General features: G+C 48.3%; 6 protein-coding genes across 6 annotated transcripts; 3 read left to right on the top strand and 3 right to left on the bottom strand.

Annotated features, from left to right (window-relative positions):
* Nucleotides 1-2,324: 2,324 nt before the first annotated feature.
* On the top strand, nucleotides 2,325-4,723 carry PFICI_02718 (uncharacterized protein; the record flags this gene model as incomplete). The annotated part of the gene is made up of 4 exons (XM_007831299.1): nucleotides 2,325-2,357; nucleotides 2,409-2,835; nucleotides 2,899-4,081; nucleotides 4,183-4,723. The coding sequence occupies 4 exons, from the start codon at nucleotides 2,325-2,327 to the stop codon at nucleotides 4,721-4,723; spliced, it is 2,184 nt and encodes a 727-aa protein (XP_007829490.1).
* A 2,298-nt stretch (nucleotides 4,724-7,021) lies between these two features.
* On the top strand, nucleotides 7,022-7,956 carry PFICI_02717 (uncharacterized protein; the record flags this gene model as incomplete). Its single annotated transcript, XM_007831298.1, has 2 exons — nucleotides 7,022-7,224; nucleotides 7,290-7,956. 2 exons carry the CDS (start codon nucleotides 7,022-7,024, stop codon nucleotides 7,954-7,956), a joined length of 870 nt encoding a protein of 289 aa, XP_007829489.1.
* Nucleotides 7,957-8,842: 886 nt separating this feature from the next.
* Nucleotides 8,843-10,309, top strand: PFICI_02716 (uncharacterized protein; the record flags this gene model as incomplete). The annotated part of the gene is made up of 4 exons (XM_007831297.1): nucleotides 8,843-9,273; nucleotides 9,412-9,602; nucleotides 9,667-9,848; nucleotides 10,070-10,309. The coding sequence occupies 4 exons, from the start codon at nucleotides 8,843-8,845 to the stop codon at nucleotides 10,307-10,309; spliced, it is 1,044 nt and encodes a 347-aa protein (XP_007829488.1).
* Nucleotides 10,310-11,061: 752 nt separating this feature from the next.
* On the bottom strand, nucleotides 11,062-11,910 carry PFICI_02715 (uncharacterized protein; the record flags this gene model as incomplete). The annotated part of the gene is made up of 3 exons (XM_007831296.1): nucleotides 11,062-11,384; nucleotides 11,466-11,679; nucleotides 11,758-11,910. 3 exons carry the CDS (start codon nucleotides 11,908-11,910, stop codon nucleotides 11,062-11,064), a joined length of 690 nt encoding a protein of 229 aa, XP_007829487.1.
* A 556-nt stretch (nucleotides 11,911-12,466) lies between these two features.
* PFICI_02714 (uncharacterized protein) lies at nucleotides 12,467-13,345 on the bottom strand (the record flags this gene model as incomplete). The annotated part of the gene is made up of 1 exon (XM_007831295.1): nucleotides 12,467-13,345. One exon carries the CDS (start codon nucleotides 13,343-13,345, stop codon nucleotides 12,467-12,469), a length of 879 nt encoding a protein of 292 aa, XP_007829486.1.
* Nucleotides 13,346-13,860: 515 nt separating this feature from the next.
* PFICI_02713 (uncharacterized protein) lies at nucleotides 13,861-14,616 on the bottom strand (the record flags this gene model as incomplete). Its single annotated transcript, XM_007831294.1, has 1 exon — nucleotides 13,861-14,616. The coding sequence occupies one exon, from the start codon at nucleotides 14,614-14,616 to the stop codon at nucleotides 13,861-13,863; it is 756 nt and encodes a 251-aa protein (XP_007829485.1).
* Nucleotides 14,617-14,717: the final 101 nt, after the last annotated feature.

Here is a 14,717-nt window from a genome sequence, read left to right as displayed (position 1 = left end):
CACCAGGTGCAATGCCACAAAATAGGGTAATTAAAAACCCAACAAGGTCTGTAATACTGATGCTACTCCATCCCACATCGTGTCCGTGTCGGGGTGATCATGTTCTTTGAGGGCTTCGACGAAGCCGTGCTCAGAGAGTTTCTCTAGCATTTTCGAAATGAGTCCCATTTTCAGTCTGATTTCGGAGGGATATGAGGTGGCAAATCTTGAGATACGGATTGTTTAGCATCGGAACATGACACAAGCGCTTTAAAACCAGAGAGAGATTGTTGTTGCGGACTCGGCAAGGCGTAACTCACAAGGCTTTTATCGATAATGTCGACAGTGTGAAGAGTGTGTACCACCAATGTCGGTGATATGGGGAGTTTTCCTGGGAACCAGCTTTGTTAAAAAGCTGATACTTGAATGTAGATGGCCGAATGAATCCAAATTGCGGGAGGTAATATGGAAGCCAGCGATTGATTCTGTGCACAGAGACAATGCTAGGCCATGGTTATATACCTGTGAAATTATCAAAGACCGTAACACAAGTACTCAAAGAATGCAGGCGAACATCACTATGTGGTCAAATCGTAGAAGAAGCTTGAGCTATCGCATCTGTTTACCAGTAAGAGTCGATGAAATCTACCTATGCAGTGGCCGATGAAGACTGCTCCACGCTGGAGCCAATAATCGATTGGAAGAGTTGATAGAAAAGCTCAGCCACTTTGATGCCGCGCAACAAAGCGGGGCGGGGGACTGGTCATACAATACTAACTGGGCAGCCTTGATCATATATTGCCATCAGCGCTCCATGTTGAGCTGACAACTTCGCCCGAGTCTTCCGTGCCAAGAGAGGGAAGGGGGCACGTTGTTACCAAGAATCAGCCTGTATCAAAAGTGACAACTTCGTCAGAGAATCAACCAGCTTGCCGCAAGGTGAAAACGAATCAGCATCAAAATTTTGTTGAATATCATGTGGCGAAAGGGCAATAGGACCCCGAGGGATTCTAATGGTGTACACAGCACACGTTAAACACGTCACCTCGACATACGAAGTCAGCCTTGGCCTTGCGTGGAATCATCCAGATCATTGTACCAGGCCGGGAAAAGAACAGAAAGAAATATTAAAAAAGAAAATAAGAAAAGAATACCGAGTCCACAGCAAGACAAAGTCAGATGAGCAAGTCATCACAGTTGATGAGTCTTTCTCATCACTTTGCGAAGTAACTACGATATACATAATTGGCATCAGAAATAGGGGGGTCATTCGCAACAAGAGATGTAGTCTGATTATCTCGCGCAGCCACGTGAGGTATTCCTAAATGATTTCATACAGAAGATTCAGTATTTGAGCCCTGTGGAATTGGGTTTCTTCACGCAGCTGCCCATGCCTTATCTTTAGCTGAGGCTCTGGAGCTTCTGGACCAATACGGACATCTCTGAAAACCCGAGTTACGACTGATCCGCTCCGTGACTAGGAACTTGTACAATGCAGTATAATTTCAAGCTGTTGCCGAGGGACGCTCTCGAGGTCGGCATGCTGACGATAAGATCGCGAATACTTGCATGATCATATGTGGCGAAGCTTCTGATAATCTTTGCCACCCTATGGGTGGCCACAAACACTTGACGACAAGGACAATGACTGTAAGAGACGCCCCCGGGGGCCTTTTGGGAGATGAGCTCGACTTTTACGATCTTGGAATAATAGGCAGAGAAAGACATTCGAAATGCCCGAAAAAAAAAATTGTCTTTCCGCTGCTTACTTGGTGAACTAACACATGCACCTGGGGGCCATATAGATTGTGTTGGGTGCAGATAATAGATTCAGGGCTTGGGCCATGCCGCTTCGGAGTTTTGTGTTTGAACCACCAATGTTCTGGAGGTAAGATTCCGGTTAGTGGGCTCTTGGCGGTTCATTAGCAGATGATCTGAGGTAGCGCCAGTGCTTGGTAGTGCTATCGGAGTTTTAGGTCATCGATTGATCGAATCCATTTATCCTCGGCACATAAGGAGCCATTGCATCTATCAAAAGGGGGAAACATACATTTGAGCCGACGCACAATTTCCCGTTCTTCCGGAGATCGGTACTACTACTAAGAATCCCCGGCGATTGGAAAGAATTATTGATTCGGAGGATATTCACGAAATTCCCAAGTGATCTACAGAGTACCTACACACCATAGACACGCTACGGTACTTGTGAGTTAGTGGACGCCGGGTTGCGTGGGGCCATCCGCCAGGGCTAAATTTCGCCGAGGACGTTTTCCTGTTAGAGGTCGCCGAAGCTACCCAGAAGATTTTCCTCCGCCAATCTGGGGAATACCTGAGTTATGACAAGCATGCAGGGAGATCGTCGGCGTCGGTTTGCCAAGGTAGGAAGTCAAGTGGTAATTGTCTGTTAACGAAGTTGCTCACAATTATAGGCGTGCGATTCGTGCCGCCGAAAGAAGCTCCGCTGTGACGGTGTGCGGCCACTATGCGCTCGCTGCCAGGATGCCAACACTCCGTGCCACTACGCCGATGTTGATAAGCCCGAGACACGTCGGAGTCGTGCCCGTGATTCTACCAGGACTCCCCGGCGCCTCGACGATAATAGCGGCGTCGGGTCCGGTATGGGATCTACAACTCCAAACGTGCACTGGTCTAGTCCTGCGGTCATCGAGGCTCCATCCAGCGTAGCTAGCACTTTGCCTAGACGGAGTAACAATGTTGGACCGACAACGCCCGCCGGAGAAGATGGGGGTGCATGTAGTCTACAGTCAGCGCATCCGGCCGGGACTTCAAGAACACAGGACTCTGCTGGAGACCCTGACACAATTGTGGGCAGAAATGTAGATACACGATTCTTTGGTAGGTCTTTATCCCTAGCATTCGTCCCGGGGAAATGACCTCTGATGTTTGGTGGGTCTATAGGGCCAGCTTCTGGAATCTCGCTCGTGTCAATCAGGGAGAGCCCGCGGGAGTTCGATCCGTCAAAACGACGTACAACGAAAAGTCGATTCCAAGAGGGTTCCTGGTCTTCATGGACACACCCAACAATTCAAGGGGTGCTCGAAAAACGAGTCAACAGAACTCTACCTTCATGGACTGAAGCTTTCTCCCTCGTGAGCGAATTCTTCAGTCATGAGCATCAAGCTATTCCATGCTTCCACCCTCCCACTTTTATGACATTCCTAGGCCAGCAGTATTCTGGAGCACCTTCCGACAATCCTGCTTGGTGGGCGTCACTCAATGCCGTGCTAGCCATTTCTCAACGCCGCCGTGTTGAGAATGGCCAATGTGACCCAAATGGTGAGGAGTTGGTGTGGGAATATGCTGCAAATGCTCTTGGAAGCACGTTGGACATTCTCATGCGCAATACGCAGTTAATTTCTGTTCAAGCTCTTCTGTGCATCGCTTGGTTTTTTCTCGGAACACCTAACCCCCAACCCAGCTTTATGCTCACAGGAAGTGCCGTCCGTCTGGCTCACTCTATAGGACTTCATAAAACTGACCATGCTGCATCTATGGGTTCTATTGAGCAAGAGACGAGAAACAAGGTCTTTTGGGTTGCTCTGACCCTAGATCGGGAGCTCTGTCTCCAAACAGGGCGACCCCCTACTCATGATCTACAGCACTTTCATGTTCAATTACTAGCCGACTTGCTCCATGACGACTCGGAGATCATAACCACTGCGGATGGCTCAAAATTGAGTCTCACAAGCTCTCACGCAAAGTTGTGTCTAATTCAAGACCGCATATACAACGAGCTTTATTCTAGCCAGTCCTCAACTGACACTAGCTGCGTTGTGGAATCTGTTTCAAAACTCACAGCACAGCTGCAAGACTGGTGCGCAACGATTCCAGGACTTCGTACAGATACTCCCATGTACAATGGCGAGCATCACGGGTTGATACGACTCTATTATTCCTACTATAATTGCGTGGTGCTGATTCATCGTCCCCTTGCCCGCGAATACTGGCTATCATCTAGACCAATGATGGCTTCGGACCTGTCGGAGAACATAATGAGTTCCGTTCGAGAGTGTCTCGCAGCTGCCCGTGGTATCTTTCATCTGCTCCAAGCAATACCTCATCAACGGAAGAGCTTCTACTGGTAGGTACCTGTGGACTTGCTAGACCTTATCAACACTTGATTTCAGTCATGTGTCTTTGAACAAGACTTTTCACCCTGTTCATTTGCTGACCTGTTGCCAGGGACGTTGTTCCACCTATATTGAGCGCAACTATCATACTCGCTACCAACGCCATGCGCAACAACATATCTGATGCCACAAGGAGCGACTTGGAGGCGATATCGAAGGTGATAGAGCTCTTTGAAAACCTGGACCAAATGAAAAACGATACATATCTTTTTCAAGTACGCACGCTGTGTACAGAGCTGTATCAATCTGTGCAACATGCCTTCAAGTCTTCCGAAGGACAATCAGCATCTCAACTGCGACAGCAAGATTGGGCCGCCCAAAATGTTGTCACAGGAAATCACCACCAATCTGATATCATGCAAGTAGAACAATCATTCCAAGGACGGACAATGCCAGGCAGTAATTTCTTGCCCATGCTGCCTGGGATTGAAGGGGGCAATGCCGCTGTAGGAATAGAGCCCGAGTCGGAAAGAAATCCATCCGCTGCAAACGCTTGGCCGCCAGGTATACTTTCGTTTCCGGATCTTAGTCCTTGGGGCATGGACATACTTTCTGGCGGTTTGTTCGCACCCTTTCCCTTGGACCAGGAATAGGCAACGGTACAAACATGATCAAACGATCCAGTCATGTGTGCTCAGTCATTTTGACTGCATCAGCGTTGGACCTTTTGTCGACAATCACCATGTATACCTCGAGTAATACAATTTTTCCCCTTCAGTGATGCAGTCTAGGCACCCATGATCTGCGAGTTTTGTATGGTGTCCATGCTTTAACTGAGGCACTTCTTTTTCGGTTCAATAATTACCTTGGCTGAGGTTGTCAGCAGCCTTGATGTATACTACTCGCTTACACCGAACGTTGTCCAGCGTGACCGGATGGAATTTTTCGCAATCCGTAACCAGGCTTGAGCTCCAGGTGAATGCAAAGTTGAAAACCATGGCGATGATTGTCCTACGGGTTAGTGCCTCTTGAGCCTATAGGTTGGGTAAGACTAAGGTTGTTAGCCCGAGAGCGAGAGGTCTTCTGGCGTTAGAGGTCGCACCCCAAGAATACCGCAGCAATCTTTGGGATTTCGATGGTAGCCTATGGATTGACGAGATACTATTGTCAAGCTCCTCGCCTTTCCGAAAGATATCCAATCATTCCCAGACTGAGAAGTAGAAATCCAAGGACTATTTGTGATGCCTGGTAATATTGAAGGTTCTTTGGCTCAAGTATTTGCCCCCACCCACAGCCCCCACAAGACCGCCCAACTTTGACCACGTCAGGTCAACTCGTGTCAGCCAACTACTAGGTATGGAAGTCATGATGGCATGGCGTTTGACCGGTGTCACCTTTAAAGTAGAAAATTCATTGCCTGTGACATGAGCCTCGCGATTTTGCCACAAGGCGTTACAAGTTGGCATCACTATGACATTTGAGATGCTTGTAAATATGTTTGTTTACCAAAATAAGGATACCAAGTCCGGGCTGACCAGCGTTGCACCTACTCCACAAATCTTGGCCCCCAATAAGCCCCCGTCGGGTCAGCTCTGCAGGGGTGGGCACCGGTGAGTTAGTTGAGTTGTTCGCAGACGCGAGTTCGCAAGTGAGCAATCAGGCATCAAGAGAAGAGAGACGCTCGATCTGTATGTTTTATCTGATGCCTGCCCCTTGGTGTGGAATATATAGATGAACATGCCTTTGCACTTCTTTTAGAGGATCTCAATCATGAGACATACAACTTCACCACATTCACTCACAGCGTACTTGACTTGACTCCCGGTGCTTATCCCGGTCGGAGTTCACTCACAGTGTACTTGACTGGACACTTGCCCTGGAAACGCTGACTAGTCAGCCATTCGCTTCCATGGTTAGATTTGTGTAAGTCACATTGCCAAGAATGCCAGAACATTGAAGAATTTATTCTTTGGGGATTTCATGGACATGGCTTCAAGTTTCATTTGAGTCAAAGGGGGCACGAAAAGTCACAACTCCACGGATCGTTGGACCCAGGGCAGTTATTCTATTCATCAATGAAAATTGTTCTACAACATCCATTCTCCCCCCTTAACCCAAATTGAAATGCCCCCAGTTCCAAATCACGCCTCTCCCCAAATCCCAGTGTCGGGTTTTCACCTCCTACTTGTCCTCTCAGCATCTGCGAAAAATTGGGCAGAATTACCCAATTGACGACTTCCAATTCCTGGCGCAAAGGGGCGCAGCGTCTCCAAATTTGGGTAAAGTTGCTGCTCGAGTGATTGCAGCTTGTTTTCTGTGGATGGTGCAGCCTCGCCAACCGCCAAGCGTTTTGTGACCTGAGACTGTCCGTCTTGGTTGAGATAACGCTCCAGCAGATATGTTGGCCTTTATTTTGTCAGAATTCTTCGTTCCAATTGCGAACGAGATGATCAACCTACTTTTGTTGGGTTGAGGGCATAATGACCAGGTATTTTTTTTGATGGTGAGTCTTTGCAGCTTAATCAGGTTGCACTTGGGGGTTTGCGCAGTATAGCAGTTGCGTATAGTATAGTATCATTACTCGAGACGCAAAGGGAGCACAGAGCCCAAACTTTTTAAAAAGCCATATTCTGTGCGACTCTGTGGCATCAACTCTTGAATTGCATCGCTCAGTGACTTAGAAAATCGTCCTAGCATCTCACCGTGATGCTGAATTGAACTGAGCGTCATGTTGCGATGCTCATAGCACATTGCATCGCACTGCGACGTAAGGCGTCCAGCGCACCATCCCAACTACGCCTAGGCACTGCACAGCCGCCCTGACAGTAGATTCAACCTAAGACACTCGATTTCCTTATGAACTTTTCAAAATCCTATTGTCCTGGAAATCAATGCCCCTTGTGATTCATTATTTGTAAAACAAGATCATATCTATTGCTTTGCAAGCCCCAATGAGCTCTGGCAGGAAGCCCAGAGCGAGCAACCCTCGCAGGCCCTCAGCCAGAAAAGCCCGGGCCCGGCGTACTGCCCCTTCTCCTTCCCGCCGCCGTCAATACCGGCTACGCTGCCCATTCCATGCCAAATTTCCCGATAAGTTTAGAGGCTACAATTCTTCCTGCCAGGGAACTGGATTTGAGACAAATGCACGTGTTGTGTAAGTCGATCAGACCAGAGATCCGCATTATATAGTGTTACGCTCTCTCTAACTTGTGGCCCAAGCGAGCACCTAAAGAGAGCCCACGGGCCGGTCGAGCTAAGCGACGATGCCGTCACTGACCCGGAGGCCACCGCCTCTCCAGGCCCTCCGCAAGCCGTGGCGGCGGACCGCGACAGCGAGCGAGTAACCAACGAACAATTCGACTTGATCGCCAGCCTTCCACGAAACCCAAACATTCAGGAGAAATGGGAGAAGATCTACAATATTATTTTCCCAGGCGATGAAGCTATCAAACCTGCCTACATGGTCTCAGTGGAACGGTTGCGAGACCACGCCCGGAACCCGCCAGATTCGCTTATTCTCAAGCTGATTGGCGCGGGCATGGGGGCGTCTCATCAAGAAATACGCCTCTTCCTGCAAAATTGTCTTCTTTTCATCGACATTGTCGGCGGTAGTCCTTCGTCTTTGCCGCCATCCATTGTTACCCCCCCTCAAACCGAACTAGGACAGCTATCCCTGAGTTCTGAGAGCCTTGTGGGTACTTCTTCAGCGGGCGACATGAAAGATAATACTGGTATAGGTGAACAATTTTGTTTTCCAGAGACAGATTGTTCTCCTGGGCATGGTTTTGAGAGTACGCATGACTATACCTTTGAAATGATTGATTTTGAAGCATTGAGGGTTGGGCAAGATTACACGGACAAAGAAATGGCAGAGGCTCTTGAGTAGTCGAGTTACCAATTGATGACCAGTTTTACAAAGTATTGTGTCTCTACCTGCTGCCCCTCCCCCACTACGAAGTATACCGCCCAAACAGGTACTGCTGTACCCACCTAGGTATAGACGACGTAATCTGTAATACACATCAAGCATCATCATGTACCTCAGATGCACGAATTCATGGAATTGGTACTAGAATCAAGCCCACTGAGTCTCAATGTTTTGAACATCCGTTTTCCCGCTTTTTCCTTCACAGCGATTTTAGTTGAATAGAAATGTGCACGAATTCTACCTAGGTGGTATTTTTCCAGACCGCTTGGCCCCCAAGCCCCTTGGTACGGTAGAAATTATAATTACCACGTTACTGGTTCAGTGCGGGGCAAAGTTGTTGAAAAATGTCCCAGTACGGAAAGGGATTAGTAGAATTCTGCTATAAGCATCGCTCTGCGATGCTTCCGAACATTCTGCCTTACGGGCTGTAACCATATGCAGTCTGCCTTATGCCCTCGGCCCCTCCCTTTCGTAATGGGCCTCACATCTCTGCCGTCTCGTTGGAAAGGGCCTCAAATCTCTGCCCTATATGCAACATGGTACTTTTGGCCTCCATGTTTTTCCACTTTTGAACCACCAAAACAGGCCTCGAGATCAACAGTCTAGTCATCCATATCGAAGCCTCAATGTCTGTGCACAGTGTGCGCAACTAGCAGACCACCACATAGCGGATTTGGCATTACTTTCGGCATCGTGAGTCCACAACTGGTCCAGGATTGAAAAATGATTTGCAATTACATGGCTCACCAAGAACAGTCAATTTGAGCCTCACGATCGACTCCATCGAATAACCATCATTCCCAATGAGAAGACAACATCTAGGATAGGCAAAGAGGATTTGGAAATGAATGGAAGCGATTTCGACGACATTTCGAGCAGCACCAAAACGGCCTCATTCGGCGTCTCTGATATTGAAGACGCTCAAAGAAGAGCCAAGGCAGTTCAGACAGTCATGGATTGTTTCAATGGCTGGCTCGACTCGTCAAGATGCCATACCGATACAGTGGAAGGAGAGTGCCACAGCAAGACAAATATCAAGAGTCCATGCCATGCGTCGTGGGTGGACGCTCCAGATGGATCATGCAACAAGCGAAAGCACGACTCTGAACGGGACAGTTTGAGTCAAAGCGATCAGCAGAAAGCTCCCAAGACCAAGCATGTCAAATCTTCTGCTAATCTAAAGTTTGCATGCCCCTTCTTCAAGAAAGACCCATCCAGATTCACCCGCCGTCAGGCTTGCAGCGGTCCCGGATTCTCGAGTATTTCCAGAGTCAAGTAAGTAAATGTAGTGAATAAGTCATACTGTCTCCAAGTTCTGGCCATCTGATCAGGCATACGTAGAGAACATTTGTACCGCGCTCACAAGCAGCCCGACTACCAATGTATTCGTTGTTATTCCTCCTTTGCAACCAGAGAAATGCTCGAGGAGCATCAGAGAGCAGAAGTTCCCTGCAAGATCTGCACAAACAACTTCTCTGATGGCATCAACGAAGCGCAATACATTCGACTGCGCAGAAAGCCCAGTGGACAAAAGACAGACATTGAGCGGTGGGAAGAAATCTACCGAATCGTGTTTCCCAAAGCTTCCACCATACCATCTTGTTGTACGTTTTTTGAAAAATATCAAGATTGCCGTCTCTGTCGTTCAAGTTTTAAGATGACTTTTAGACTACGAATTGAAGGATACCACCACCTCTTCTTCAAAAGACTATTCACTGGGCCTCAAGCAGATGGAGAATGCACTGGTGGCTGGCGTGCAAAGGGACTTGGAAGATCGGTTCGAGCAAGTCGAAACCGACCTCAAAGCCAGCTTTCTTCTCATGGTTAAAGAACGAGTTGAACTTACAATTGTGAGTATTCGAGATTTGTGTTCTATATTTGTTTTGTTTTGTCCTCTTTCGTCGGATCCACAAATAAACTTCTTATTTCGACTGTCTATTTTATGGCTTCAGTCTTTTCTTTTCCTCTCTTCTTTTTCTTGTTGAAACATATCTATTCAAACCACTCGAACAAATACAACTGTTCACTCCATTGCAACAAATGCTAACATAACACGTCTACCCCTTCCCAGCAAGAGTTTCTCGACAAGAACGGAAGCTCACCTCCAACCGAGTTGCCAGCACTCACCACGCAAGCCGAATCGCCAGTCGATCTCGATTTGGAGCCACCGGCACTCGAGTTTGATACCGAGCTAGCCTTTGACTTTCAAAACTTTGGCCCGGGAATCGAGGACAGTCAATTCACCATGGATCAGTCCTTGATGACTCTTTACCATGGAAGCCCCGGCAGAGGCTTAGGTCTGCAGATTTGAGTGGTTTGCGTACGTGAAGGCTTTTGACCCTATTTCCACGAATTGGAAGATTCTTTCATATTTCTAATCCCCAAAATAGGTTTTGGACCTTTTTTGTTTGAGCAATCTAATGAGTTAAATCTAGACTTGGAGTTTCACATTTTGGTGAAACGAGAAATGATATTCTTTTATTTCTGGGTAAGATATGCCTTTTTCATCTTGTACTCGCACAGAGAATGTTAGTTCCTTGCTGATCTGTGCCCTAATAGTCGCTGTTCGGCATGGTGTGGCTACTTTGCTTTCTTTGGTGGCGTCCGTATTTCAAACATCAGTTTTTGTATTCAGGTAAGATTTTCCCACCTCTCTTTCGTTCAAAGGAATTTTCTGACTCGAGTGTCAGGATTTGTTGCTAAAGCAAATCTCTCATGTAACATATAGTTCTTCTCGAAATAGATCTCACAATTCATATCCTCCCATTTACTTGGTCATGACAACAGAATGTGATTGCTGCTGGACTGTGACATATATGTAGGAAGGTCAATATTGCGGATGGTCGATATACGAGAATAAAGTATGGGAAGTTTATAAATAATTATTACTGCTTTTCTAAAATTCCGTATTTCGAAGGGATCATTGATTGACCTGAGCTTGAGCTGTGATCGTGGTTTAATTATCAAGAAAAACATCTCTATCTTTACTCATTTTCTTTTTTATCTTCGTATTTCTGACTACTAACTCTGAGACTGCTCAACTTGTACCACCAAGGCCGTAGCTCAGCCTCTGTAACGATCACTCTGGAGAAAAGCCTTGATATTTGGCCTGGCCTCTGTAGCCTCCACAAACTTGTTGATCCGGGGATAGCCCTGAAGCTCCTTGCGACCGTCTTGGACAAGACCCTCATCGTGGAGGATTTGATACAATAGGATATCGCCGTACGTGAAATCATTGCCAAGAATATACGACCCAGTTTGTGCAGAGGCATTCTCCTGGAGATGCCGCTCAATGGCTGCAAGGTAGTGGTTGCGGTCTCCCTGCTGGTGCTTGGGCCAGTCCTCCTTGTTCTGTGAAAGGAAAGCCGTGACGAACAAGGTACGCCCTGTTGATTTAATGTCAGTAACAAGACTCAGGAAGAAGAGATATGGCCACTAGGTGATTGCAGTGAGGTTTTCAAACTTACAGTCGGTGACAATGTCGGTAATGACATCTACAAAGTACTTGTCCTCGGGCGTCTTGCCGTCATAGGCGTCGAGCAGACGAGCAAAGTAGCGCAGAATGGCATAACTCTGCACGAGAATCTTGCCATTGAGCTCCACCACGGGAATGTTTCCAGTCGGGTTCAGTTTCTTGATCAACTGCTCCTTGAACTGCGGATACTCTTCCATCGAGTACAACTAAGTGACAAAAAGGCGTGTCAGCATACATGCAGTGCGTAAATGATACAATTGTACAGAGTCTTGAAGCAAACGTACCAGATTGTCGTAGGCGATCCCGGCATCTTCGCAGAATAGGCGAACGGTTTGGCCTCGGCCACGGGACATGAAGTCAAAATAATGAACCGTGGGGACACCGCCGAGAGCCTTGTTGGCTGCGGATTCGGTACCGACACGAGTTGTTGTAGGCATCTTGAAGTATGGAATTGGGTTATAGGTGTGGGCTGTGTGGAGATGTTGAATTATAGTGCTAGTGGCTGCTCAACAGACTATGCATTGTAAAAATTGGGCATTACGCATCTTAAATAGTCGTTGAGACCACTAGGTATGCGTGCAAATCATTAAAATGGATGAGTATATTGCAGATCCCGGTGGTGACTCTCGACCGCGGAGTTGTCTGTTTGGAATTGACAGATTTGGAATTTTCGTCCAACAGGGCGCGGTGCCAAGCGTCAAGCAAAGGGCGCTGCGGGATTTGACTTGCAGGGCATCAGCCGCTAACTGGTCGTCAGCAAGCTCGACGATCTGCCTTCAAGGTACTTACTAATTTGAATGCAGATGTGTGTCCATAATGCCAATTATCTGCGGCTGTAATAACCGCCGCACTTCAAAACAAAGACACCAATCATTAAGATAAATGCACCTGGCACTCCACCGTTCGGTCGAGAGTAATATCTCGCATTATGCGACCAACGTCCTGATTACACTATCTAAGTTTCCACATTCGGAAGCTTGTCAGCTATTTATTTTAGCAGGCTGCATCTCCACCGGGTTTATTACCAAGCAGTGCGAGAGCGCCGGCAAATGCTTTGGCTAGTTGAACACCTCCCCAGATGGTATTGTGCGCACCCTGGAGCGTCACGATTTCGGCCTCCTTTTCTGCCACGTCCTTGATGACGGCATACATGGTATCAACCTGATCCCAGGGCACGAGCCCATCATCGTGACTGTGCGCCAACACGACGGCGCGCAGTTTCAATTGGGCATACAGCGATGAGGGGTACTCTGCGGGACTTGCAGAACCCAGCAGTGCCGGGTCCTTGATGGCATTGAGGGTGAGATTGGTGTACTCGGGATTTGTGCGCAAGATTTGGGGAAAATCATAGATGCCGCTGACGCCCAGCACAGCGACGGGCTTGGGGATGGTCGTGTCGTTTAGAGTCTGGATCGCTGCGAGGAACGCCATCTGTGCGCCCACCGAGTGGCCAGAAATTACATAATTGCCGTCGATGCGATGGTGCCGGTTGAGGTCTCGCAGCCCCGCGACAACGTCGTTGAGGTGATCGGGCCAGCTGACGTTCTGAATCTCGTTTGGGGGTGTCGTCGCCGGGTCTTGCACACCGGGGAAGGCGGAGAGCCTGTAGTTGAGCGATGTAATGCCCGCCACCTGGTCAATGGTGTTGGTGAGGTTTGTTGTGTTGCGGGCCTCCAGAATATCAATGGCCGGCTGGACTGACGTCGAGTTTACGGTCAAATCGCGAAAATATCCGCCGTGGATGTAGACCAGCCAAGTCTTCCCAGAGTGAATATCTTGACTCTTTCCATTGCCTTTGGGGATGTGAACATCGTAACTCTGCAAAACGTTGGGCCCATAGGAGTAGTGTTCTGTGGTGTAAGAGTTGGCCATGGCCGCTAAGAACAAGCCCGCCGAAAGACGATTCAAAACACGCATGATCAATTGCAACGCAAGACAAGACAGGATTGGAATATCAAATGAACAATCAATAGAATTAGTTTGCAGCAAAACAAGTGGGTATATGAAAGCTTATCAATGGGTTCCGTGCCGGGGCCTAAGAGGTCCACAGCTAGATGAACTCGGCACTTCGGAGCATCAGGGGTGATATCCGACCGAGTGCATGATGATGATGATGCAAGTTGGCGGGAATGGCGAATTGGCGGGGATGGTGGCAAAGAAACGACCACAGCAAGGGGCATCCGCTAGCCGCTGTTATACGAGCCGTGCAGTTTAGTGTGTCCAACATGGTACCAAAACGGACTATGCTGCCATGCCGCCGCAGGACAAGAACAATAACAACAAGATTAAAGAACAAAAGTTGAAGGGATCAAAATCAAAGGGAGGAAAAGCAAGCTCGTGAATGCTCGATGCAAGTCAAGCCAGAGGGAGATAGAGGAGAACCCGAGTCAAGGTGAAGGTGCATGTGTGTACAGCGACGACGACGAGTCTTCGAGTTTGCTGCGTTTGTCTGCCTCTAGAAAATCTCCCCACTTGTGGACTTCCCTAGACGCCGCCTCCATGCGCAAAAGTTGCGCTGCGGGAATACTAGGACGGGAGCGGAGTCTCGGTTTCAACAACATGGTTCGTCGCCTTTGGGGAGCTTCGGATGGCGGATCGGCGAGAGTGGATCTCGTCGAGGCTTCACCGGGGGCCGGCATCTCGGGGGTGTAATCCAAGTCCGGTGATAATTTGTGTGGCGCAAAGACCCGGGGAGGTGGTTCCAGGTCCCAATATTTCTTGTCCTCTAGGGTCATGGCCTGAAGCAACAAATGGAGCCTTTGGTCCTCATCGCCCGGACCGGTTTTGCGGCTGGTGCCCTTATCTGTTCCTCGATCGTTGCCAGGAACAGGGACCAATTCCCACGATTCGTCCAATTTGGCACCTTTGTTTGTCTTCTGGCGTTTTTCGCCGGCTTTTAGGTCCTCTTTCTTCTTGTAAAGCTGCGCAAAGTCTCGAGCATCGCTCACATCGATCCATTCGTCCTCGGAATCGTCCTTGATTTCGCACTGGTCCCAATCATCAAGTTCCGCGTCAGAAGAATAGAGATCTGAATCCGAGAAGTCAATCGATCGCCTGTTCTGGTGTCCCGTAGAGTCTTGAGTGGCTTTGAAGAGCAGTGTAGTTCGTGGATCGGCCATATCGGTCGTGTATTGGACCGTCATTTTGTTAATGACCGAGAGGGAAACGGTTGTGGAAGAGGACATCGGATATTTGCGAGGGGCTTGTGAGTACAAACAGTCACTTTATATAGACGGCCCTTATG

The sequence above is a fragment of the Pestalotiopsis fici genome (genome assembly GCF_000516985.1).
Source record: "Pestalotiopsis fici W106-1 unplaced genomic scaffold PFICI_Scf_2, whole genome shotgun sequence".
Classification (NCBI taxonomy): Eukaryota; Fungi; Ascomycota; class Sordariomycetes; order Amphisphaeriales; family Sporocadaceae; genus Pestalotiopsis; species Pestalotiopsis fici.
This window is presented reverse-complemented; position numbering and strand designations above follow the sequence as displayed.